Source organism: Bos indicus x Bos taurus, chromosome 10 (assembly GCF_003369695.1).
Source record: "Bos indicus x Bos taurus breed Angus x Brahman F1 hybrid chromosome 10, Bos_hybrid_MaternalHap_v2.0, whole genome shotgun sequence".
In the NCBI taxonomy this organism is placed as follows: Eukaryota; Metazoa; Chordata; class Mammalia; order Artiodactyla; family Bovidae; genus Bos; species Bos indicus x Bos taurus.
In genome coordinates, this window is record NC_040085.1 from 55,739,452 (window position 1) to 55,765,877 (window position 26,426).

Below are 26,426 nucleotides of genomic sequence, written 5' to 3' on the forward strand. Positions count from 1 at the left end.
TGTACTGACCTTTTGGTTTCCAATTCTGGCACAAATAAGGAAATATAAATGGTTTACATAGCTATCCTATACTGTATTTTTGTGCCTTGCATTGGTGTCTTCATTATTTTTATTTGTGGATTTTACCAGGGATGTTTTTTCCCTTGGACTTAATCAAAAGCTCCAGAGTAGCTATTCTTGAAATTTTGGGTGGTGGAATATTGGTGATGCCTGGGAAAGACTGAAGGCAAAAGAAGGGGGTGGCAGTGGATGAGATGGTTTGAGAGCATCACTGACTCAATGGACATGAATATGAGCAAACTCTGGGAGATAGTGAAGGACAGGGAAGCCTGGCCTGCTGCAATCCATGGGATTGCAAAGAATCAGACACAACTTAGCAACTGAACACCAACAACAATTTTTGGTGTCAGATGTCTTACTAAAATTGCCTTTCACGTTCATATGCTGATAAATGGTGCTTCAGAGAATACCTCTGAGACATGCACTGATGTGACTTAAAGGCAACTTGCCTTCTTTTTCAGATGTGGACGAGTGTGAGGGAAACCATCGCTGCCAGCACGGCTGCCAGAACATCATCGGCGGCTACAGGTGCAGCTGCCCCCAGGGCTATCTCCAGCACTACCAGTGGAACCAGTGTGTTGGCAAGTACTTTTCCCTTGTTCACAAGATGAACTGCTGTCAGCTCCTGAGTCAGAATACTGCTTTCTTTCTGAAAACTTTAAACTTCTCATTGAAGCAACAAATACTCATTTCAAATTGTCCATACCTGGTTGAAACCAGAGGGAAGTCATAGCCTTTGCAAACTAGCAAACTAAGAAAAAAAAAAAATAATGATCAAGGGTACTTTGAAGGCATTTGAAATGAAATGCTGACAGAATTCCTTAGTTCCTAATATCTCCTTGTTCTTCTGCTTCACTGCTAGTCATCAGCCCACACTGGAGTTCTCTTCAGGCTAACAAAATCCTCCTTCTGACTGAAAACTATCCATCAGCCAAAGGCTACTTTGAGCAGCTTTTGGTCACAAGACGCAGAAGTGGTTCATTGAATGCTATACACCTTTGGGGCAGAGTACAAGTTTTTTTCAGGATTGCTAAACTCTTTCGAAAATTAAGGGAGTCCCAGACTCTGTCTCTAAATTGAAATTGTCACTTTCGGTCCCACAGGGTCATAGGAAAATACCTTTTAATGGACAGCAGAGAATCCCAACATTGCAAGTTTAGAAGGACCCCAATCCATCTAGCCCATGCCATTATTTCACTAATGAAGGCTTAGAAGCCAGGAAGGAAAGGCAGTCTGCCCTTACCCATTCTTTTGCGGCAGGACCAGAGCTAGAATCCAAAGCTCTTTCTTCACTTCATGTTTCAGGGCTGCCTTTCTAGTGTCACCTCTACTTGTTTTTTCTTTTTTTTAATTCACCTAGTAGCACTGCAAGCTTGGTGCTCTGGTGACCCGTTTTGGCTGCCACTCTCTTGGGTACAGGGCCCTCCTTCTCAAAAACAGTGACTGCGTTCTGGGTGACTGCTCCATGTTGCAATGCTTGATTTTACTCCAAATGAAGACATATTTGGTATGTGTTCATTTATCAAATATGCGTCTTTCTCATCTGGTTTGATTCTTTACAAAACACAGTTTTGCAGAGGTGAGTAGGACTGGCTAAAATAACCACAGTGCTAGAGCTTACGCTGCACAGTTTGCTGGTTAGTGATCTGGTTTTAATAAAAAACGCCTTTGTTTATTACCAGCTCAGAGAGGTCTTGGATTTTAATCACCAGTTTCTGACATTGTTCACAAAATTTCCAGCATAAGCTTTGTTGATTCAATACCCAGCATGTGAGTCTATTTTGCCCTTATTACATATCTCCCATGGATGAAACTGAAGCTTTGGGGAAGAGTATAAAAGAGGTGAGATCTACCACTGCTGGGTCTTATCCTCCTCCTCCTATGCTCAGTTCAGAGATGATAGAGATGGCCAGGTCATGCCCTTGTTGCCTGAAGATTCTTCGTTGGTCCCATGAAGACTGTGTTCTGCTTGGGACTTGCAGAACAAAGAATCTATTAAGAAGTGGGAAGAGGGAGAGGATCAAGATGGCAGAATAGGAGGATGTGGAGTTCTCCTACCCCTACAAACACATCAAAAATACACCTACATGGGGAGCAATTCTCACAGAAAACCAACTGGAAACTGGCAGAACACCTCTTATTCAGCCAAATCTGCAAGAAAGATCTCCATGAAATGAGAAATCAACCACAGAAAGAAAAAATGGACATGTGGAGACTAAACATATTATTAAGAAATCAGCAGGTCAACAGTGAAATCAAAGAAATCAGAAAATACCTTGAGACAAACAACAATGTAAACACAACCTTATAGAAGCTATAGGATGCAGCAAAAGCAGTTTTAAGAGGGAAGTTCACAATAATATAGGCCTTCTTGAAAAAAAAAAGAAAAACTCAAATAATTTAATCTGCCAGCGAAAAGAATTAGAAAAAGAACAAAGAAAGCCCAGAGTCAACAGAAGAAATAAATATCAGAGCAGGAATGAATAGAGATTTAAAAAATAGAAAAGACTGATAAAACCAAGAGCCAATTTTTTTGAAAAGATAAACAAAATTGAGAAATTGCTTGACAGATACACCAAGGAGAAAAGAGAAAACCCAAATTAATAAAATAATAAATTGAAAGATGAGAAATAACAACTGATACTATAGAAATTAAAAACATCCTAAGAGAATCATATAAGAGTTATATGCCAAAAAATTGTGGAGCTCACCTAGAAGTGAGCTTAGACAACCTAGAAGAAGTAGACAAGTTTTAGAAACATAAAGGCTGTCAAAAATGAATCAAGAAGAAACAGATCATTTGAACAGGCCCGTCACCAGAAGTAAAATATAATCTGTAATGAAAAAAATTCCCTGCAAACTAAAGTCCAGAACTAGATGGCTTCACTGGGGAATTCTACCAGACATTCAAAGAAGAGCTTATACCCATCCTTCCCAAACTATTTCAAAAAATTAAAGAGGAGGTAACACTCCCAGAGTCATTTTATGAAGCCACCATCTCCCTGATGCCAAAACCAGACAAGACATTACATAAAAAGAATTACAGGCCAGTATCATTGATAAACATAGGTTCAAAATCCTCAACAAGATATTAGCAAACCAAATTCAACAATACATAAAAAGGGTCATACACCATGACCAAGTTGGATTCATTCCCAGGTCTCAAAAATAGTTCACATGAAAAATCAATATGTTATACCACATCAAGAAAAGGAAAGACAAAAAACACATGATCATCTCAACAGAATCAGAAAAACTATTTGATAAAATTCAACATCCATTCATGATTAAAAACTCTCACTAAAGTGGTTTTAGAGGGAACATTTCTCAACATAATAAAAGCCGTTTACAACAAACCAACAGCCAATATAATATTAAACGGTGAAAACCTGAAAGACTTCCCACTAAAATCTAAAACAAGACAGGATGCCCACTCTCACTGTTTCTATTCAACATTGTACTGGAAGAGGTAAAATTGTCACTGTGTACAGATGACATGATAATCTCTATAGAGAACCCTAAAGACTGCACACAAAAACTACTGGAACTGTTAAATGAATTCAGAAGGTAGCAAGGTACAAGATTAATATACAGAAATCTGTTCCTTTTTTTTTTTACACCAACAATGAAATATCAGAAAGAGAAGATTAAAAAAAAAAAAAACCCTGTTTAAAATCACATGAAAAGATGAAATAAAATATCTAAGAACAAAGTTTACCAAGAAAGTGAAAGACCTAGATGCTGAAAACTATAAAATATTGATAATAGAAACTGAAGGTGATTCAAGGAAATGGCAAGATAGCCCATGCTTTTGGACTGGAAGAATTAATATTGCTAAAAGGGCCATACTACCCAAAGCAATCTATAGATTTAATTCAATCCCTATCAAAATACCCATAACTTTTTTTACAGAACTAGAAAAATAATAATTCCAAAATTTATATGGAACCACAGACAACCCAGAATTTTCAAAGCAATCCCAAGGAAAAAGAACAAAGCTACAGGCATAACCCTTTCAGAATTCAGACTATGATATAAAGCTGCAGTAATCAAAACAGTGTGGTATTGGCACAAAAAAAAAAGATATATACATCAATGGAACAGGTAGAGAGCCCAGAAATAAACCCATGCACCTACAGTCAATTAATCTACACTAAAGGAAGCAAGAGTATACAATGGAGACTAGACAATCTCTTTAGCAAGTAGTGTTGGGAAACCTGGACGGCTGCATGTAAATCAGTAAAGTTAGAATACTCCCTCACACCATATACAAAAGTACACTGCAGTTGCTCTAAAGACCTAAATATAAGATGCAATACCATAAAACTCATAGAAGAGAACATAGGCAGAACATTCTTGCACATAAATTGTAGCAATATTTTCTTAGATCAGTCTCCCAAGGCAAAAGAAATAAAAGCAAAAATAAACAAATGAGACCAAATCAAACTTAAAAGCTTTTTTACAGCAAAGAAAACCATCAACAATACAAAAGACAGTCTACGGAATGGGAGAAAACATGTGCAAATGATGCAACTGACAAAGGGTTAACATACAAAATATATAAACAGCTCCTACAGTTCAGTACCAAAGAAATAAACAATCTAATGAAAACGTGGGCAGAAGACCTAGATAGTCTTTTCTCTGACATGGCCAACCAGCACATGAAAAGATGCTCACTATTGCTAATTATTAAATAAATACAAATCAAAACCACAATGAGATATCACCTCACATGGTCAGAATAACCACCATCAAAAAGTCTACCACCTTCAAATAAGTCTGTTATCATCAAAAGGTTTATATATGAAAAGGGTGTGGAGAAAAGGGAACCCTCCTACACTGTTGGTGGGAATGTAAATCGGTATAGTCATTATGGAGAGCAGTGTGAAGGCTATTTTTAAAAAACTAAAAATAGAGCTACTATATGATCCAGCAATCCCACTCCTGGGTGTATATCCTGAAAGGATGAAAACTCTAATTTGAAAAGATACATCCTCTTCAATGTTCATAGCAGCACTATTTACAAACGACCCAAGTGCCAACAGATAATTGGTTTTAAAAAATGCATGCATATGCAAACACAATATTAGCCATAAAAACAAATGAAATACTGCCATTGGCAGCAAGAAGGATGGACCTATGTAAGTGAGTCACTTTGCTGTACATTTGAAACTAACACAATATTATAAATCAACTAAACTTTAGTTTAAAAAAGTGAGAAGAGGTTTGGGGGTTTTGATGCCCAGAAGATACCGATTCAAACTGTTCTCATAATTCTTGGGAATTACAGTTATCCAGAATGAGCATTGCCTTGGACCAGAATGAGCTCCTCAGAGCCTTGCAGAGCAAATCTCTTGGACCAGCCCTCTCTGGATCCTTGCTTCTAAGCAGCCAGAAGCTCACTTTTAGAAGATGGATAGGTTTAGGGTATGGGGCCACTGATATTACTGCTTTCTAGAAAATATCAAACTTGTAGCTTAAAGTTGGAGCTGACCCATTTTGACCTAGAGAAAATTAGTAAAGGAAAGCCCATTCTACATTTTGGAATTCTCTCTTAACACCACAGCTAAGACATACTGTGCAAGCCTGATGCTGGAACCTTTGAGTTTAGAGGGGGTGGGTTTCCATCTGATTTTTAAGGAGTGTCTTTCAGAGATTCTAATCCTATTTCATTCAAATTAGAATCATCTCTTTTTATAAAAAGAGCAAAACTCTTACCAATTTAAGTAACAACTAAAAGAATAAAACAAAGATTTTATAGTGTAGAAAAATTCCTTGTGTAGCCATTTGCTCCAGGGTACACACACAGGATGAAAAAGGTCAGGAAAAGTGCAAAACATGTTAAACAAATCATGGAATTTGTATATTGATAGAAAGGGTGAGTGCACAAACAGATTGTTTTCAAGCTTCAAACACTGAACATTTGCCAATTTCTTATCTTAGTCCGTGGTCCACTCCACCCCACCTCTCTAACCCAGAAAAGCAAGTTTAAGCTTATTAGATTTTCAAGGAGGAAAAAAAAAAGTCAAATAAAGTAGAAAAGAATTTGAAAAGGGGATAGGGAGAGTTCTTGACCAAAACAGATGCTCCAAGTTAGAAAGAACCTCGACAGTGATCTCATCTATCTGTTTCCTAACATGTCATTCCCTCTCCAACCAGGAAAGGTACTCACCTTCTTTTTCATAAAGAATGAACCTTTTCTGCTTCTGACTCCTAACCATTGGTCCTGTTTCTGTCCCTTGGAACAAAAGAGTAAATCTTAAGCTCTCTATTAACAGGTCTTTCCCATATATACCTGTACCTTAGAGGATTTATCAGTCAGAGTCCCAGCAGGTAACAGATGGCTGAGCCCAGTCAAAAAGCATAGGATACGGAAGAAGAGCCTATTAATGTTCCATTCTGATCAGGCTTGTAGAGCTGAGCAGAGCTGAGAAGTCTGGAGGTGGGTATGCAGGGCACAGAGAATCCAGCCCGGAGATACTTCCTTCACCAAAGGAACCACCCTTGGTTCTTCATACATCCTTTGATGCCCATGGTCTCCATTGGTTTCTATCACATAGCTCATCTCTAATTTAAAATAAGGGGAGGAGAACACAGATGATGGCATATTAAGTCATTTTGTTTTAGGAACCCTGGAACCTAAGTGACTTTGATTGGGTACTTGAGAGTCCTTTGATAGAAAGGGTCTCAAACAGATGCATAGCTAGGCACTGTGCCATAACAGGCATCTCAACCAATGGCTTTCTTACTGTATATCTACTCCTTCTCTCTGTAACCACATACAGATAAGCAGGGGGAGTTCAAGGAAGGAAGGGAGATGAAGAGAAGGAAGAGAAAAAGAAAGGGTGGAAGGCAATATGAAGTGTGTATATTTATGCAAGTACCCTGCTCTTACCATTTTCCCCATCTGTTTTCCTAATTTAAAAAAAAGGTGTTTTTTTTTTTTTTGAAACAATTTTTTCTTGAAAAATGAAACTACCTTAGCAAATAAGGAAAAACTAAAAGGGAAAGGAACAATGTAAATGAGGGCAAATCTCTTGAGAGACACTTTGATATAAAGGAAAGCATGAGACTTATAGTCAGACAGACCTGGGTGTGCATATCTGCCCTGCTGCTGGGAGATCTTGGAGAGGCTTTCTGAATCTCACTTTCTTCATCTGGGAAACAGGGATTTTAATACCTACCTCCATGATTGTGAAGCACATTAAGCAAATGAAGTACCTAGTTAAAAGACAATTGTTCCTTGGAAGAAAAGCTATGACAAACCTTGATAGCATATTAAAAAACAGAGACATCACTTTGCCAACAAAGGTCTGCATAGTCAAAGCTATGGTTTTTCCAGTAGTCATGTACATGATATGACAGCTGGACCATAAAGCAGGTTGAGCTCTGAAGAACTGATGCTTTTGAACTGTGGTGCTGGAGAAGACTCTTGGGAGTCCCTTGGACTGCAAGGAGATCAAGCCAGTCAATCCTAAAGGAAATCAACCCTGAATATTCATTGGAAGGTCTAAGGTTGAAGCTGAAGCTCCAATATTTTGGCCACCTGACGCAAAGAGCCGACTCGCTGGAAAAGACTCTGACACTGGGAAAGATTGAAGGCAGGAGGAGAAGAGGGTGACAGATGATGAGATGGTTGGATGGCATCACCGACTCAATAGACATGAGATTCAGCAAACTATAGGAGATAGTGAAGGATAGGGAACCTTGGCATGCTGCAGTTCATGGGGTCACAAAGAGTTGGACACGACTTAGTGACTGAACAACAACTTAGTATCCTGTCTGTCACACAGTAGGCATCCAGTAAATGTTAAGTGTTACTAAATTGCCTTCTTCCTCTTTTCCATTGGAAGTAGATACTTGCTAAGTGAGGAGAATGCCAATCTACATGCATTCAAGTGGACATAAGCCTGAAAATGGGCTATAGCAGTTAAGAAATGTCTTACCAAAAAAAAAAAAAAAAGAAATGTCTTACCAGCAAACTTCTGTGCTGTTGTACAAGGGCAGATCTATAAAAATATATTGGAAGTTTCAAAAAAGTATAAATCAGACATAGTAAGAAACTTGAGGGTTTTTTCCCTTTGAATTAATTTGGGAAAGTTATATTTCTTTTTCCTATGTATTACCATCAGACTTGGCTGGTCCCTGTGGGTAGCCCGTTCAACAGCATCTGTGTCTCTTGTGGGTTTTCCCCAATTAGTGCCCATGAAGTCTGCGCTGAATCTCTTCCAGCTGTACTTAGCTTTAGACACAGCCCAGATGCCCTGGGCAGGAGGATGGTTTAGATAAGGAGGTCCATTCAGAGATGGGAGCAGACATACCAGAAGGCACCATTCACTCCCTGAGCAAGCACCTGGGGGTTTTTATAGACTTTTGAAAAGGAAGTCCAGGTGAGCGGGACACTTCCTGCAGGATGTCAGCCCTTGCCAACCCTATTCATGCTGAAAAAGGAGGAGTAGGAAAGCAGCCTCCAGGAATATGGCTCATCTCGGCTGTAGAGAGTCATCCCATTGCTGGGTACTTCTGAAGCAAAGGCACACAGAACTGCTCCCTGCCCTCCCACCCTGATCCCTGAACCTTGGCCATGAACCACCCCTGCATTCTTCACCAGATGCTCCTGTAGAGCAGGACACACTGCCATTGGCTTCAGATGAGGACTGGAGTCTACTGGTCCTCAGAATGCCATCCTCTAACACACCGCCTGATGCACTTGACCTCAGAGACCACGTTTGCTCACCATTTGGAGAGAGGCCACATCTGTCTCCACATCTTTCTTGTTCCCTTTCCCACCTCAGCCACTTCCACCTGTCTTCCCTTCCCAAGAGCCAAGGTGAGGGCCAGCTGGCCAGCACTGGGTCAGAGTGGCCTGACCCAAACTCCTCCATAGAAACCTCTGCCCAGAATCACATATGTGGCGTCTTCTGGTTTTCCCTGCAGATGAAAATGAATGCCTCAGTGCTCACATCTGTGGAGGAGCCTCCTGTCACAACACCCTGGGGAGCTACAAGTGCATGTGCCCTGCCGGCTTCCAATACGAACAGTTCAGTGGAGGTTGCCAAGACATCAACGAATGTGGCTCTGCTCAGGCCCCCTGCAGTTATGGCTGTTCCAATACTGAGGGCGGCTACCTGTGTGCCTGTCCACCTGGCTACTTCCGAATAGGCCAAGGGTAAGCAATGCTGGTCGTGGTTGGAGGCTTTCTCATCCACAGAATAATTAAGTATATTGAACTCAAAATGACCTATCCTAGTACCATTGAACCATGCTTTTTATAATCCTTGAGTTAATTCCAGTTAGCTCTGCAAAGGTTTTAGGTTATTTTATTTGAAGGGGGACATCTAGATTTCTGGAAATTCATAGAACATGGAACAAAATAATGAAACGACATTGTAAATACCTCAAGATATGGCTTATCTATCTCCTTCTCTTGATCCTCACATCTTGTTGGAAGGCAACTCGTTTCTCAGGAAATACAGGGACTGTGATCCCTGACAGAGCTGGACTCAGATTGCATATTGCTGATGCAACCTTCTCCTGGGGCAAGCAGGATTCTGTCTTGACTTAAAATGCTTTCATGTAGCTCCTGTTAGGATAAATCATAAAGATATCTTTTGGGGAGTGCTTTAGGGTTTCAAAGTATATTTTACATTTTAGACTTAAATTTACATTAAACGTTGCAAAAGAACTTTAAATATAAGAGTTAAAATAATTATTATATTTTCCAGGTAGCATACCACATTGTATTGTGAGAGTTGGGGCTGGGAAGATATATTTTTATTCTATTTAGTAATATAAAAGTTACTATTACATTTTCAAAGTTTAGGTCTTCTTCCCAGTTGAATTAGTCTGGACTTGACTGTCTTAGTTTTGGCTATCTTGTGAAGGAGTTCACATTTTAACTTTTTAATTAGGAACACAGAGTGTATTTAATTAAATACACACACACACATATACCAATGCACACACTTATATATACTCCTCCCAACAAAAAGTCACATAGTCCACAACACACACATATGTGTATATATCCAATTGTTAATTTTGTGGTCTTTGGTTTCTTGACACAGAAACATCAAGTGATTCATTTTGGGGTGTGTAGAAGGTAAAAGAATGTTTCATGGGAAGCGCACAGAATGCCAGCAATAGGACTCAAATTCCCAGATGTTTGTGTCTGGCTCTCAGTAGACTCATTCTTTATAAATTTAATGCCAGAATCATTTTCCCAGCAAAAATTGTGACACTCCAAACTGGCTTCTGGCCAGTGGGACTTTATAGTCACACTTCTTGTAAGTGGTGTTCCAGGCATATGAAAATACTGGGAGTTCTGAGAAAGGAACCAAAGCCTGTGAATTTGGGGTTTGCTTCCAACAATTTCATAATTATGTGAATGCACACAAAGAATGAGCACGTATCCATATTATTGTTTCTACATATTTCATGGTAAAAAATTAAAGGATGAGGAAAGGAAATGTGTTGTGCTCAGCAGGATTACAGAAAATACTAGAAACCTGTAAATTGCTGCAAAATACAAAAAAAAAATGTTAATGGCATTGTATTTTGAATCTTAAGGGCATAAAGGAAAATGAGTTATAAAAAATAGATCAACTAATACAGAGAGAAATAAATAGTATTTAGTCTACATTATGACCTATTAGTAGACCAATTAATAGAAACTCACCCATTTATAACATTTTAGGCTCCTCTGTGAATCACTAGAGTGGACAAGCCTATCCGAATCTAAAGATTCTTTTAAGATCATTCAGCTATTTCAAAACATTTTGAAAAAGGAGCCTGATAAATACATTCCAAGTGACCTATGAAATAGTAAGCAGAATAACAAAACAAGGTACTTGTGAGACATGCAAGCCTCCCTCCATAACTTGGCTTTAAAAACTGAAAGGCAAAGAAAAACAGCTGAACTAGTTCTCTCTTGGGCATGGGTTTGTTTATCCAACCTCACATGAGTCAGAGCCAGTGGACCTAGTGGTTTTGAATGACTTGAAACAATTTCCCACAGTTGGGCAAGCTCTGATACACGTATTTAATACACTGCATATCTTCACAATATATTTCTAAATCAACCTAAGTTATTACCTAGAGCTTTCTTTCTATCTTCAGGAGCCAAAGTGAGAGATCTGATAATAGGAGAGATTGCTCAGAAGCTGGAGTGGTGAAAAGTGGTGCTGGTGGAATTGGAGGTGGCTGTAATGGTATCAGTTAAACAGGGAGAGGGCAAGGAACTGAACACCGATGTCACATACCTTTCTCACTCCTGTGGAGCCTATTTTATAAGAAGAAGGCAATTTTTATTCATCCTCCCAAGTCACATGGTTTCCCCCTCATCTTCCACTCTTCTCTTGTTTCCACTCCTTGTCTCCTCTCCACCAGTACAGCGAAACACCTGCCACATTATGTTTGGGAAATAAAGGGGCAAGTAAGTATGCAAAATAGGGCCTTGAGAGATAGTAAAAAGAAATCAATCAACTCAGGGAACTGAGAATTCAAGACCAAACACAGAGGGCTTCAGTATGGTTCTCAGCACCAGCCCATCATCCAGTGGACACATAATCAAGGGCTGAATGTCACCAGGCAGGATCTGGGCTTCACTAGAACTCTCGCTCCTCCTCCATCTCCCAATTCTAATGAAAACTATCTACGCTCCCCTTCCACCACAGGCACTGTGTTTCTGGAATGGGCATGGGCCGGGGAAACCCAGAGCCACCTGCCAGCGGTGAAATGGATGACAACTCACTCTCCCCAGAGGCTTGTTATGAGTGTAAGATCAACGGCTACCCCAAACGCGGCAGGAAGCGGAGAAGCGCAAATGAAACAGATGCCTCCAACATTGAGGTGGGTCAGAAGGTGGTTTCTCCCGATGCCTCCTATTGCAGAAAGGCCCTCCGGATTTCTGTGGTTTCCTCCAAGGATGCTCCAAAGTGTGAAAAAGCTCCCTGGGGAGAAAATCCAGACATTCCCTGAGCTCTAGGCTGCATTTTACAAGAATCTGTGAGGCTCTCTGGAGTTTCTTGCTGCCTTTAGGGAGTGGCCATTCAAAGGTTTTCACATACTTGCTCATTTCCTCTGTCTCGCCAAAAAGAAAGTTAAACACCCGCCCAAAGTCTGATGAAAGGACAAGGTCTGAGATCCAGGAGAGCAAGTGGGCAGAGCAGTGAAGTGACATAGTGCTCCGTACACAGGGATGCCAAGTTCTGAAAGCTAGAGGCTTCTCTACCGAAAGAGCCATGTGGAGTGTGAGGGAACTTGGATTCTAGACAAAAACAACATGGAGCTCCAGCAGCCTGGATTTCTTTGCCTACGGCTGCTGCAGCCTTTCAGTCAACTTAGAAACGCAGATACTCAGACCTCTGGCTGCAGGCCCGGAGAGCAAGCACATGTGGTCCCAGAGAGGCAAGCAAGAAGCCAGGTGAAAAGCATTGAATATTAGCAGATCATCAGAGCCAGGAAGTAGGTTCATAGGTGTGTCCTTTGGTGAGATGGTTTTGCGTCAGTGAACAAAATGGAAATAAACTGGTTCTTTCTTAGTATTGGTGCTGCAACCCATCCGTTGTGGTTTGGGAAATGAGATAAGTCTTTGAAAAGAAAATAATATATTAAAACAGTCATTCTCAAACTTGAATATGCATCTGAATCATCATCTGGAAGGCCTGCTAAAATGGATTTCTGGGAAATATCCCCAGGGTTTCGGATTCAGTAGGTCTCAGGTGGCACCAAGAACTTCCATCTCTAACAGATGCCCAGATGATGCTGATACTGTCGGTTGGGGGACACTTTGAGACCCACTGCAATAGAAGACCAAATACAAGTGATTTCAACTTCCTTCTTGACATGTTTAGTATTACAAATATGTGCTAATGTAACACTGTGGCTTAAACAGGATTTTATGAATATTCATTTTCAATAGAGTATATGCAACATGAGAAGAAAGTTGTATTTGAGTGAGACTTGAGTCACTTTTTCTTTAGTAAGTGGCATATTTACCTTTTATATTCACACGTTGCCATATGTCTTTCCAGGATCAACCTGAGATAGAAGCCAATGTGAGTCTTGCAAGTTGGGATGTTGAGAAGACAGCCGTGTTCGCTTTCAATATTTCCCACATCAGTAACAAGGTCCGAATCCTAGAACTCCTTCCAGCCCTCACGACTCTGACGAATCACAACAGATACTTGATTGAATCTGGAAATGAAAACGGCTTCTTTAAAATCAACCAAAAGGAAGGGATCAGCTACCTCCACTTCACAAAGAAGAAGCCAGTGGCTGGAACCTATTCATTACAAATCAGTAGTACTCCACTTTATAAAAAGAAAGAACTTAATCAGCTAGAAGATAAATATGACAAAGACTACCTCAGTGGTGAACTGGGTGATAATCTGAAGATGAAAATTCAGATTTTGCTTCATTAATTCACCATCCAGAGACCAAATAATTAAAAAACCAAGATAGATAGGTAGAACTGAATTTTTCCCCCAATCAGAATCTTCATATTATAGGTACAGTCTTTCACCACGTAAATTTCTATAAATAAGCACTATTCTTGTATTACAAAAGCAAGGTACAGGTGAATACCCTAGTTCAAAACAACCACTTTCTCAGGCTTCTCATGTATGTAGCTAAGCTACCTTGTCATATGTGTTGATTCTTGAAAACTGGGACATGTATTTCCACTGGGGGTTGGCCATTCATGCTGACATGCCATCCTTCTAGCAGACGTACAGGAACGTGCTTTCAATCGATGGACTGTTCTGTTTTTTCAAATTGTAAAACTTTGCTTCTCCAAATGCAAGTATTAGGTTGGCCATTTATAATATCTATTTGGTGCTAGTAAATTCTCAAACTAGATTTATAAATGCACTGTAATATTTACACAACTTAGAAACCAAATTACAAGTATTCAGTTCAAATACTTCATTAATTTTTTTCAATCAACCAAAGTTAGTGCAGTAGCTTATCTCAGTTATGAGTATAATACCTTACATGTAAATTAAGTGTGTGTATACTGTAATCGTGCTATTTTTTATCATTGAAACATTTATAAACTAGAATAATAATGCCCTTAATGTGAGGGTTTGTAATGGTGCTTATTAAGACCAAAGACTTCTTAAGTGTATACACCAAGTGGTAATGAAATTTCTGTGACTGGCCCACGCATGCATGGAGGTCTGGGAGGACCAGGAAGCAGCCTCAGCAGCCAGAGGATCAGCAGTGCATCCTTCATCACACCTGTGCAATATGCCAAGACTACCCTCAGTCATTCCTGTCAACAAGGGGTCCATGTCATAAATGTCACAATAAAACAGTCTCTTTTTTTAGTGTACCCCTCGGCTTTGTGTTCTTGCATGGATGTGGGAGTGGAGGCGCCATTCTGGAGATTTCATAAAGTCTCCTGAAATTAAATTATCCTCGATGTGTTAGTTAGAGCTCCTAAAGGTGCCAATGTATAACCATTAGAAAAAAATTTAACATATTTGAGTCAGTCCCTTGTTTTATTCATTCAGGACAGCAGAGTTATTTCTTACCGACATGATACTTAGATTGTAACATTATTTCTAAAACATGACCTAAAATTAATCCCATGGCTTTTAAACTACTAGACCTCAGTGCTTTAAAACACCAAGTTCACTGTCTTAGAGCACATGCATTTCATTATAAAAATTTATCATGCCCCCTCCCCTCAAATATACAGTGTTGGCAAGATTAGATGTTCTATCCTATTTTCTCCCCTAAATATCTGTTGTTAGTCAATGCTAGTCTAATTACAAAGGGGTAACCCCAAATTGAATCCAGTTGAATGCTATAACTCTTGTTTTCTGAATGTCATAGTTTGAAAATGCTGTTTTAAGGGCAAAACTGAATATTTAATAGTTAAGCTCATTCAATCAGTACGAATTTTTAAAACCCCTTAAGGCATTAAAGGATAGTGGAAATAGAGGTGAAATGAGATTGCCACATGGAGAAGAAACCATACAGGGCACAGAAAAGTAAGCTTCAGAAAACTAAGCTAATGAAGATGGAGTAGGAATATTCTAAAAGAAAATCCAGGGTCTGTTGGTATAAAGCTCAGTTGAGCACATACCTTCCAAATTGTCAAGCTACCCACTGAGAGAATGGGTTTCCTTGCAAGGTGGGGAGCTCCATCACTAGAGGGTTTCAGTCTAGGCAGCCAGTGCACAAGAATGCTTTCTTTCACCTAACAGGCTACAAACATCTCAAAGTATTTTTTAATCTATTATTTTGCCATCCAAAAAAAATCTCAGTTCTACTGAGCATCAATTATGAGCGAGTCGAATGACTAGGTTGGAAGGGATTTGTACCCTGGTTAGGAAGTTAAAATATGTTTCAATTTCCTTCTCTCTCTCTGTCTATGGTTCTCTGATGGAAGTGTACTAAAATTGTTAAGAGAAGAATATATAGCATATGGTAAACAACAGCTTGCAAGTGGAAAATGTCTTTGATAAGTTAACCAGAACAGCATTATATTCAATAATGGATTATCTTTATAACAACAGAACAAGATAGAATTGGCACATAGTGGATCACTTTGATATTTTTAATAGTCTCAGTCTGGATTTTATTTATTTCAGAGCCAACAATTTTCAACAGCATATTTTCCGTGTTTCTGACTGTAACGAAACATTTTCCTCATTGTTCCATTGTAAATATTCTTCCTGTTGGAACTTTTTTTAACCCTGAGATTTAAACCTGTACCTTTTAATTGTCTGTGACCTTTTGATTTTACTTTCGATGGCTGAAGAATTTGGTTTTATAAATCTCAGAAGCTTGAAAATGTCTTGTCTCTACCCCTCAGCCCATTTCACTTGCCAATAATTATTTTGTAAGTAGGTTGAAAGGAACTCAGCTGGCCTTATGAAATGTTTAAACTTGCACAAACAACTACATTTTTGTTCAACAAATAGCATTTCACTCAGCCAAAATTGCTTTAGACACTGCCACTACAAATACTGTTCGACTTCAGAAATCATGTTTGTAAATTAGATGAGCCAAAATAAAGCACAATTAGGTTGATATAAGCATACTTTAAAGTTATATATCTCTAAACTTAATTTTTTTTAAGCAGTCAGCTTTGTCCACAGAATGTACTATATTCTGACTTTAGTTGCTAAAGATAGGTTACAAAGCTAAATATAAAATGGTTTAAAGACATTGTTTTTAAGTGCTAGAAGATTACTGGGAGAAAGATTACTTCTCACATACATAGCTGAAGACAAAGTTATTTGCCCCTTGCCAATTTTAAACACTTTGTTTAAAACAAAAAAAGCAAACCAATTTACTTTTTTAAACATTTCGAAACCCAGTATGAGCCTCGCATTATGTATTGTTAGGAAAGGATTCTCAGTATTACAAGTTTAGGATTAAAGAGAAGGCAACTATGAATTTTATTTTGCAGATTCCCATATATATCTAAGACTAGGTTCACATACAAGACTGGGTCTCAATGAAAGGTTCTAACATTCTCACAAGTGTCTGTATAAACATAAGGGTCTTGTACATTTGACACCTGACATACATTTGGCAGGACCTGGCAATGTCACAGAATCTGTATTCCAACTAACTGCTAATGAATCCAAAATGGTTTTTTGGCAAAGTCATAAACCTCTTTTCAGGACACAGGCTGTTTTGCATCCTTGATGGACGCCTGAATTATGACCTCTCCAAATAGAAGTCAGTTTCATTTTTACTACTGGACAGCAGAAGGTGCATCCCTTTTAACTGAATGAAGTCACAGCAGGTAAGTGGCTGTGATTTCCCACAAGCTCAACTCTATCATTTTTGTTCTACACAAATATTCACTGTCATTTTTGGTCTTTACAACTATTCCCATTTCATGAATCAAAGCAGCATTACCCTATGTTCCTTTTGCCCCTCAAGGGTTGGTTATAGTGTCAGCTAGAAGGCATCAAGTATATTTCTAGAATCCTTGAGTTCAAAATTAAGCAACACTAAGGTAGGGACCATTTATCAGAAAGTAGCTGCTCCATTCAGCAGTTTCTGGGTAACTTTCAAACCCCCTCTTGAAGTGTTCTTTGCAGTTGTACTCAGAGTTGCAGAAATCAGAAAAGGTCTGTTTCCTTTGTAAGGTAAAATTCTCTCTGGTGGATAATTAAATCAAACCTGTATGACTTAGCTTTTGCTGGAAATGGAGACATCTGAAAAAATCTCAGTGATAAGTACACATCTCATCAATCCCACCAGTCATTTACATAAAGAGGTCACAGGCCTGTAGAGTTGTATCTGCATCAGGAAAACATGCCCCGGAGCACAACATGGCTTTGAAGGCTGGTGGGGCTTACTTTGGGGAGTCACAGAGGGCTAACAGAAATAGATTTCACCAGTAAATGATGTACACAAAATCTCACATGCTCCAGGATTCAGGGCAGAAGCTGTGATTTGAGAGAAGCCCTGGTCAGGCATATCTGCTGATCTCGGAGATTGCCCAGGAGAGGCAGGAGGTAATCACAGTTCACCCTAGGAACACAGACACTGGGAGCAGCCATTCTGGGGAGCTTCTACCATGTGGACATTACTACTTCAAGTGCCATTGTGGAACCCTCCCTCTAGCTCATTAGTGCTAAGACCTGGGATCACCCAAAGCCTGTAGGAGCCAGTGCTGAGATGCCTCTAGCCAAGCAACTAACTGTGTGGGGACACAGCCCCAGTCATCAACAGACAGGCTGCCCTAAAATGCCCTTGATCGTATAGCAGAATGTGGCTCTGCCCACCAGAGGGCCCAGAAGCCAACTCTACTCACCAGTGGGCAGGCCCGAGTCCCGAATGCCCTGGGCCCTAACCCTGCCCTCCACAGAGCCTGTTCTAGCCTTGGGACTAGCCTCACCCACCAAGAGGCAGACACCAGACTCAAAAAAAATAAAATCTGACCAAAATCACAACTAGCCATTGAACAATCATCAAAGGAGGATGCTGGAACCTACCAGAAAAAGTAACCCTACATCGAAAGACAAAGGAGAATCCACAGCAAGATGGTAGGAGGGGCACAATCACGATAAAATCAAATCCCATACCCACCAGCTGGGCTTCCCTGGTGGCTCAGATGGTAAAGAATCCACCTGCAACGTGGGAGACCTGGGTTTGATCCCTGGGTTGGGAAGATCCCCTGGAGAAGAGAATGGCTACTCACTCCAGTATTCGGGCCTGGAGAATTCCATGGACAGAGGAGCCTGGTGGGCTACAGTCCATGGGGTGGCAAAGAGTCGGACACAACTGAGTGACTTGCGCTACTCTCTGGGTGGGTGACCCACAAACTGGAGACCAATAACACCAAAGAAGTTCTCCCACTGTTGTGAAGGTTCTGAACCCCACATCAGGCTTCCCAGCCTGGGGGTTCAATAAAGGGACTGAGAATTCCCAGGGAATCTGACTTTGAAGGCAGCAGGATTTGATTACAACTTCCACAGGACTGGGGGAAACAGAGACTCCAGTCTTGGAGGGCACAAACAAAACCTTGCACATACCAAGACTCAGACGAAAAGAGTCTGACTCCAGAGGAGACTGGAGCAAAACTACCTGCTGGTGTTGGAGGGTCTCCTGTGGAGGTGTGGTCAGCAGGGGCTCACCACAGGTAGGGAGGCACTGGTAGCAGCAGTCTACAAGGTCCCCTTGGTGTAAACCCTCTTGGAGGGCTAGGTCGTCTCAGGCCAAAAAAGGACCAGGGAGGGAATGCAACCCATCCTTGAGCAGATAATTGGATTAAAGATTTACTGAGCAAGGGCCTGCCCACCAGGGCAAGACTTTGTTTTTCCCACCACCAGCCCCTCCCAGGAGGGAGTCTCCAGTGGAGGCCTGGGTCCCTGGTGGCCTGCTGCAGGATGGGGGGCACTGAGTGTAGCAGTACATGCACGGGCTCTTTTGAAGGAGGTCACTGTTATCTTCATTACCTCCACCATAGGTTGTCCTCAGGTAAATAGCTGGGAGGGAACACAGCTCCACCCATCAACAGAAAATTGAATTAAAGATTTACTGAGCATGGCCCCGCCCATCAGAAGAAGATCCAGTTTCCCCTTCAGTCAGTCTCTCCCATCAGGAATCTTCCATTAGCCTCTTATCATTCTCCATCAGAGGGCAGACAGACTGAAAACCACAATCACAGAAAACTAACCAATCTGATCACATGGACCACAACCTTGTCTAACTCAATGAAACTATGAGCCATGCCATGATCCACACAGTCAAAGGCTTTGGCATAGTCAATAAAGCAGAAATAGATGTTTTTCTGGAACTCTCTTGCTTTTTTGATGATCCAGCGGATGTTGGCCATTTGATCTCTGGTTCCTCCACCTTTTGTAAAACCATCTTGAACATCTGGTAGTTTACGTATTGTTGAAGCCTGGCTTGGAGAATTTTGAGCATTACTTTACTAGCATGTGAGATGAGTGCAATTGTGCGGTAGTTTGAGCATTCCATTCCCAGAGATAGGGTTCCTGAGAAGACCAGGTAGGACATTTGCATCTCAAAGATACAGGCAACTTTGTCCTAGGATGACTTTGTTTCCCCCTTAGTTTAATACTTCCATGCCTCTTAAGCTAAAAAGGAAAGGTTTGGGAAGTGGATGCAGTGGCTGCACTGTCCAAGAGCTGCTGAGAGAAGATACCCCACGTCCAAGGTCAGAGAGGAGCTACCCCACATCCAAAGTAAGGAGCAGTGACTGCGCTTTGCTGGAGCAGCCGTGAAGAAATACCCCACATCCAAGGTAAGAGAAACCCAAGTAAGATGGTAGGTGCTGAGAGAGGGTATCAGAGGGCAGACAGACTGAAACCACAATCACAGACAACTAGCCAATCTGATCACATGGACCACAGCCTTGTCTAACTTGTCTAAGGCAAGAACACTGAAGTGGTTTGCCATTCCCTTCTCCAGTGGACCACATTCTGTCAGACCTCTCCACCATGACCCGGCCGTCTTGGGTGGCCCCACACGTCATAGCTTAGTTTCAGTGAGTTAGACAAGGCTGTGGTCCATGTGATTAGATTGGCTAGTTGTCTGTGATTGTGGTTTCAGTCTGTCTGCCCTCTGGTGCCCTCTCTCAGCACCTACCATCTTACTTGGGTTTCTCTTACCTTGGATGTGGGGTATTTCTTCACGGCTGCTCCAGCAAAGCGCAGTCACTGCTCCTTACCTTGGACGTGGGGTAGCTCCTCTCTGACCTTGGACGTGGGGTATCTTCTCTCAGCAGCTCTTGGACGGTGCAGCCACTGCTCCCACTCCCCAAACCTTTCCTTTTTAGCTTAAGAGGCATGGAAGTATTAAACTAAGGGGGAAACAAAGTCATCCTAGGACAAAGTTGCCTGTATCTTTGAGATGCAAATGTCCTACCTGGTCTTCTCAGGAACCCTATCTCTGCCATCCTTTTAAAGTGCAAATTTTAAAGAAGAGAAAGTAATTTAGAAGTTGGCTTGTTCTAGGTAAATACAAATCCTAAATATCTTTTCTGCAAATATTCAGCCATCTAACCAAGTGAGTTTGACTTATTCCATCTGCCAAAACCCACTTTTAATTCAACCTCCTTTGTAATCTGATGGGTTTTACATTTCTGTACCTGATTTAGGGCTGAAATCTTGAAATCAGAAATGAGGTCTCTGTCTGTATATATCTTTGTCTTTGGATAACATTTCTGTGGTTGATCTGTAAAACAGCTCTATTTAATTGACTAAAGAAAAGTAAGAAATTACAAAGCAAACAATTCTAAATACAACAGAAATTAAACTAAATAAGTGTGAGGTTCATGTGAACTGGGAGTTAATATTAAATTAATACTGGTATTAATGTTTGTTCATTGATGTAATTAATATAATACAGACAATGTTAGGAATCACCACAATTAAGTATAATACTTTTATTGTGCCTTGGTTTAATATAAGTGAAATAAAATCTTGTTCTGTTATAAATTCATCAGCAAGGAAAGAAAATGAAAATGAGATAAGAGCTTTGGGTGAACTTTTAGAAATAATTATATTTTAGGATCTCTTCAGGTAGTCCATAATTGAAAGTTAGAATTGTGCTAAAATAAGTTAAGTGATAGGAAGTTTATGGAAATTGGGCCCCGAAAAAAGACTTTTGTACATAATCAGTGAGGATTACATTTAAATAAGTTTGAATAAATAAACTTTAAAAAATACGCTGGTGAAAAACTTGAATTTGGCTTTTCTCACGATTAAAAAGACAAATTTTCTTAAGATATTGCATTGCCTTTGATTACAGATTTTAAGTTTTTTTTACCTCTTAAGTGATCTGTTCTGTATTTGTTTTAAAAATATTTTATTGTTACTTTGGCTAAGTGAATATCTACCGCTTCTTTTCACAAAACTTCCCAAATCAAAATATAATGAAGTTCCTCTGACCTCTACCTAACTTTGAAATGCTTCAAAGGGCCCCTAAACTACCCCAAAGGGAGATATTAAACTAATTAGGTTCACTTGGTATGCTAATGGAAAAAGCTGTCAAATGAGTAACAAATGTTCTTAGGTTATTTTTGTTCTTGTTAAGTTGCTAAATCATGTCTGATTCTTTGTAATCCCATGGCCTGCAGCCTGAAAGGCTTTTCTGTCCTTTTCTATCTCCCACAGTTTGCTTAAACTCATGCCATTGAGTCAGTGATGCTATCCAACCATCTCACCCTGTCACCCCCATCTCTTCCTCTCCTCAATATTTCTCAGCATCAGAATCTTTTCCAATGAGTGAGCTGATTGCATCAGTTGGTCAAAGTATTGGAGCTTCTACTTCAGCATCAGTCCTTCTAATGAATATTCAGGGCTCATTCCCTTTAAAATTGACTGGTTTGATTTCCTTGCAGTCCAAAGGACTCTCGGGAGTCTTCTGCAGCATCACAATTTGAAAGCATCCATTCATCAGCGTTCATCCTTCTCTATGGACAAACTCTCAGAGGCCAAGTGAGCTGGTAAATTTGGTTATAATTTTTATGGTTTCTATCTAAAAAAATTACTGGTTCAAATCTGTGTGTGCCAAGTATAAAGAAAACCTTCCCCTTTAACTATGACTTACTGTAATTTGGTACATTACACCTTTGTAAGCAGAAGTGAAACATTTATCTTCTTCTCTCGACTTGATTGATCCTGCCAGAAACATATGCTTGTCTCCAAGAGTAAGCTATGCATGTCTAGGAACCCACAGCTGGTACAGTGAAGCTTCTGAGAGCTAACTGAATCTGTTATGGCTCATTTGATTGCTGGATTATAGCAACTGAATTACAACTGGATTAATCATTGTTTTAACTTGTTCTTTGTTTTCAAATGTTTGTGATTTCTGTCTCCATGCTGCACTATGACTTTGTCAACGTTACTAGCTGCATTACTTATATGCTGTCTTGTTAATAAGATTGTTTTCTCATAAGTACCCAGTGTGTAACCAGACCTCCAACAAAACTTCTATGACTAAACATCTTGAGGAAATAAGTCACATGTATAACATAAAATAATTCTAATAGTATGATTCTAGGTATGGGAAGATGCAACAAGGGAAAGCAGCTGCTGGATCACAATCAGACAAGATCCAGACAATCTTTAATTATCAATGGAACCTGAAAGTTGCTCAGTCGTGTCCAACTCTTTGTGACCTCATGGACTGTAGCCTACCAGCCTCTTCTGTCCATGGAATTCTCCAGGCAAGAATACTGGCATGGGTAGCCGCTCTCTTCTCCAGGGGACTTACCCAACCGAGGGTACGAACCCAGGTCTCCGGCATTGCAGGTAGATTCTTTTATCATCTAAGGCACTAGGGAGGCCCATTATCAATGTTGTTGAATACAAAATTTAACACCTGAAGTGGCAAATTAAGAATTTTCACCTGCTCTGGGATGAACCTCCCAGAAACATGGGACCAAATTTGATCATAAAATATGGTCAAATTACTGTCCAGTAGGAAAGGATCTGAGGTAGCCCTCCAATGTGAGCCAGTGATCCCTGAAGAAACTCAGGAAGGAGACAAATACCTGCCATCCAGCAGCCATTAGGCTATAGTCACCCCCTATGGTGAGCCCTGAGGAAACTCAGGATACAGGATACAGGTCCCCAGACAGCTAAGTGCATATCAAAGAAATAATTTCACTGAGCCCAGATTTTTGCATCTTCCCATACATAAAGGCTGCAGTCCATGGGGTTGCTTAGAGTCAGACACGACTGAGCGGCTTCACTTTCACTCTTCACTTTCATGCATTGGAGAAGGCAATGGCAACCCACTCCAGTGTTCTTGCCTGGAGAATCCCAGGGATGGAGGAGCCTGGAAGGCTGCAGTCCATGGGGTCGCTAAGAGTCAGACACAACTGAGCGACTTCACTTTCACTTTTCACTTTCATGCATTGGAGAAGGAAATGGCAACCCACTCCAGTGTTCTTGCCTGGAGAATCCCAGGGATGGGGGAGCCTGGTGGGCTGCCATCTATGGGGTCGCACAGAGTCGGACACGACTGAAGCGACTTAGCAGCAGCAGCAGCTGGAGAAGACTCGTGAGAGTCCCTTGGACTGCAAGGAAACCAAACCAGTTATTCCTAAAGGAAATCAACCTAAATATTCATTGAAAGGACAGCTGCTGAAATTCCAATACCTTGACTACCTGTTGTGAAGAGATAACTCATTGGAAAAGACTGAAGCTGGGAAAGATTGAAGGTAAAAGGAGAAGGGGATGACAGAGGATAAGATGGTTGGATGGCATCACTGACTCAATGGACATGAGTTTGAGCAAACTCTGGGAGATGGTGAAGGACAGGGAAGCCTGGCTTGTGCAGTCCATGGGGTTACAAAGTGTCAGACAAAACTTTAGACTGAACTGAACTGTGACCCCCATGTCCTACAATCAAACTCAAGGTACCATCTTTATCACCAGGAGGCTGGCATCAACCCCAGGACCTGGCTTCAACCACCAGGGGGCAGGTAATAGCCCCAAAGTTTCCTGGACCATTACCCTACCCAACAGTGAGCATGTACACCCGTGGGGGATTCATGTTGATGTATTGCAAAACCAATACAATATTGTAAAGTAATTAGCCTCCAATTAAAATAAATACACTTAAATTAAAAAAAAAACAAAAAGCCGTGAGCTAGTATAAACCTGGAGTTCTGCAGTCAGCCACTTAATGAGCTAGCAGCACCAAGCAGCAGCCTCTACAGAAGGCAGGACCTAGCAACCAACCAGCCTGGGGTTCAACCAAGCCTACCAGATATCCCACATAGCTTACCACAAAAGGACCCACACAGCCTTCATGGGAGAGCCTACAAAGTATACAGACTAGAAACACACATGTTTGGTACTGAGACACATGTATCTCCTACAAAAGAACATTTCTCTAAGGTCAGGAAACCTAAGCAAGCTACCAGTCACATAAAGTAAAAACAGCAACTTACATAAAAATGATGCAACAGAGGAACATATTCCAGGTGAACAAACGAGCAAAAACCCCAGAAGAACTAAGTGAAGTGGAGATAGGCAATCTACCTGAGAAAGTTCAAAGACCTTGGGAGAAGAATGGATGCATAGAACAAGAAGTTAGAAGTTTTTAATAGAGCTAGACAATGCAAACTTGATGAAGAAGATAATAACTTAAATAAAAATACACTAAATGATACAAAGGAATGGATCAGCAAGCTGAAAGAGTAGTGGAAATCACTGATGATGAACAGGAAAAAGAATGAAAAAACATGAGGACCATTTAAGAGAGTTCTAGGACAACATAAGCATACTGATACTTGCATTATAGAAGTCCTAGAAGGAGGAGAGAGAAAGGGGCTGAGAACATGTTTGAAAAAATGGTAGCTGAACAGTTCCCTAACGTGGAAAGGAGACAGGTATCAAAGTTCAGGAAGCAGAGAGTTGCTAAACACACGGAGGAACACACCAAGACATGACCATTAAAATGGCAAAGATTAAATATAGAGAAACTATTAAAAGCAGCCAGGGAAAAGAAAAAAAGTTATATACAAAGGCTATCTGACAATTTTTCAGTAGAAACTCTGTAGGACAGAAAGGAGTAGCATGATAGTTACAATGATGAAAAGGAAATACCTACTGCTGAGAATACTCAGCAAGGTTCTCATTTCGTTTCAGGGAAGAATGACTCCATATTAGATCTGTTTAATTTACTTTAACCTTTGCTTCTCATTGCTTCTGTTCAAAAAGGATACTGGCTATGCATAATTGCCTGTCTCGGGAGAAGCTTGCCCCTCTGCCTAAATGTTAAACCAAAATAGTGCCTTGTTCAGGCCCTTGTCCACCTGTGCATGACAACAGGAAGAAATTAACACATGCCCTTCCTTAGGCTAGCCATTATGAGGGATTTTAAGAGTAATAATCTTCTTTATTTTACCTCCTCACCTACCCCTCTCTCTGTTCTAAAAAAGAACCTAGCATCCAGACCCTGATTAGATGGTTATTTTGAGATACTCATCTGCCATCCTCTCAGTCTGCTGACTTTCTGAATAAAAATGTATTCCTTGCCTCAACATCTCATCTCCGAATCACTGACCTCTATGTGGTGAGCAAAGCAAGGTTGGACTCAGTAACAAATTTGGCTTAGCCAGCCAGGAGCCTTGCTGCTCGTGGCTAGCCAGCCCCAGTCAGGGAATACTGTGGTAAGGCCCTAGCAGCTGCCAGGACAATCTGTCCTGAGGATTTTCCCTTCAAAATTCCCTGATGCAGCACCCATTGCCCCAGTGCTTTGCAGTTGAAGCATTTCTATGAGTTGATGGATACTATTTCATAGGTAAGTCCATCTGATTCGATAACCACTTTGTTGGTGTTATGTCATGGTTTTGTATGTCCTTTTGTGATGTAAATCTACAGACTTGATTTTGCAGGGTAAGTTGCTCTGGTTTGCATGCTAGGAACATATTCTCCCCTTAATTTGGGTGTTCCCTTTATGGGACAAGTCAAATTGGTTGCAGCATCTTACTAGAGAGGGGAATTGTTGGACTCTACCTGATTTAGAACCAGCTTGTTGGGAGCTAATTCATTGTTTTTGTATGGTAAATCTACCAAGTTGGGAACCAGTCTGCTGGGTTTTGTCATGGTTTTGTATCCATCAATGTTGGAATTTGTGCTTTTTGTGCTTTGGTATAATCAAACTTATGAAAATAAAGAATATTTCATTTATCCCAGAAGAAAGCTCTTTGGGGTATATATTAGATATATTAGGATCAGAAGAGTGATGGTCCTGAATGGGTCACTCAATTATTATATGATCTCACATTTTAAAAGTGTTTTCCAAAAGAGGTAGGAAAAGAGGTAAGATTACATATTTAGAAGCATTTATGCAATTACATGAGGAGAAAAATGTCAGAAGGGCACCCAACTTGGAGCCAGAGCCAC

The 26,426-nt window shown here is 40.5% G+C and overlaps 1 protein-coding gene across 2 annotated transcripts in view; it reads left to right on the top strand.

The window, feature by feature from the left end:
* FBN1 (fibrillin 1) overlaps positions 1-14,395 on the top strand; it is a 264,525-nt gene extending 250,130 nt beyond the window's left edge. The window contains exons 63-66 of one of the 2 annotated variants that reach the window (XM_027554069.1): positions 522-641; positions 8,998-9,229; positions 11,736-11,910; positions 13,095-14,395. In XM_027554069.1, the coding sequence (XP_027409870.1) occupies positions 522-641; positions 8,998-9,229; positions 11,736-11,910; positions 13,095-13,484 (917 nt within the window). In that variant the 3' untranslated portion in view covers positions 13,485-14,395. Of the gene's footprint in view, positions 1-521; positions 642-8,997; positions 9,230-11,735; positions 11,911-13,094 lie in introns of those variants that run through there. The other variant, XR_003513124.1, reaches the window with a different exon arrangement.
* Positions 14,396-26,426: the final 12,031 nt, after the last annotated feature.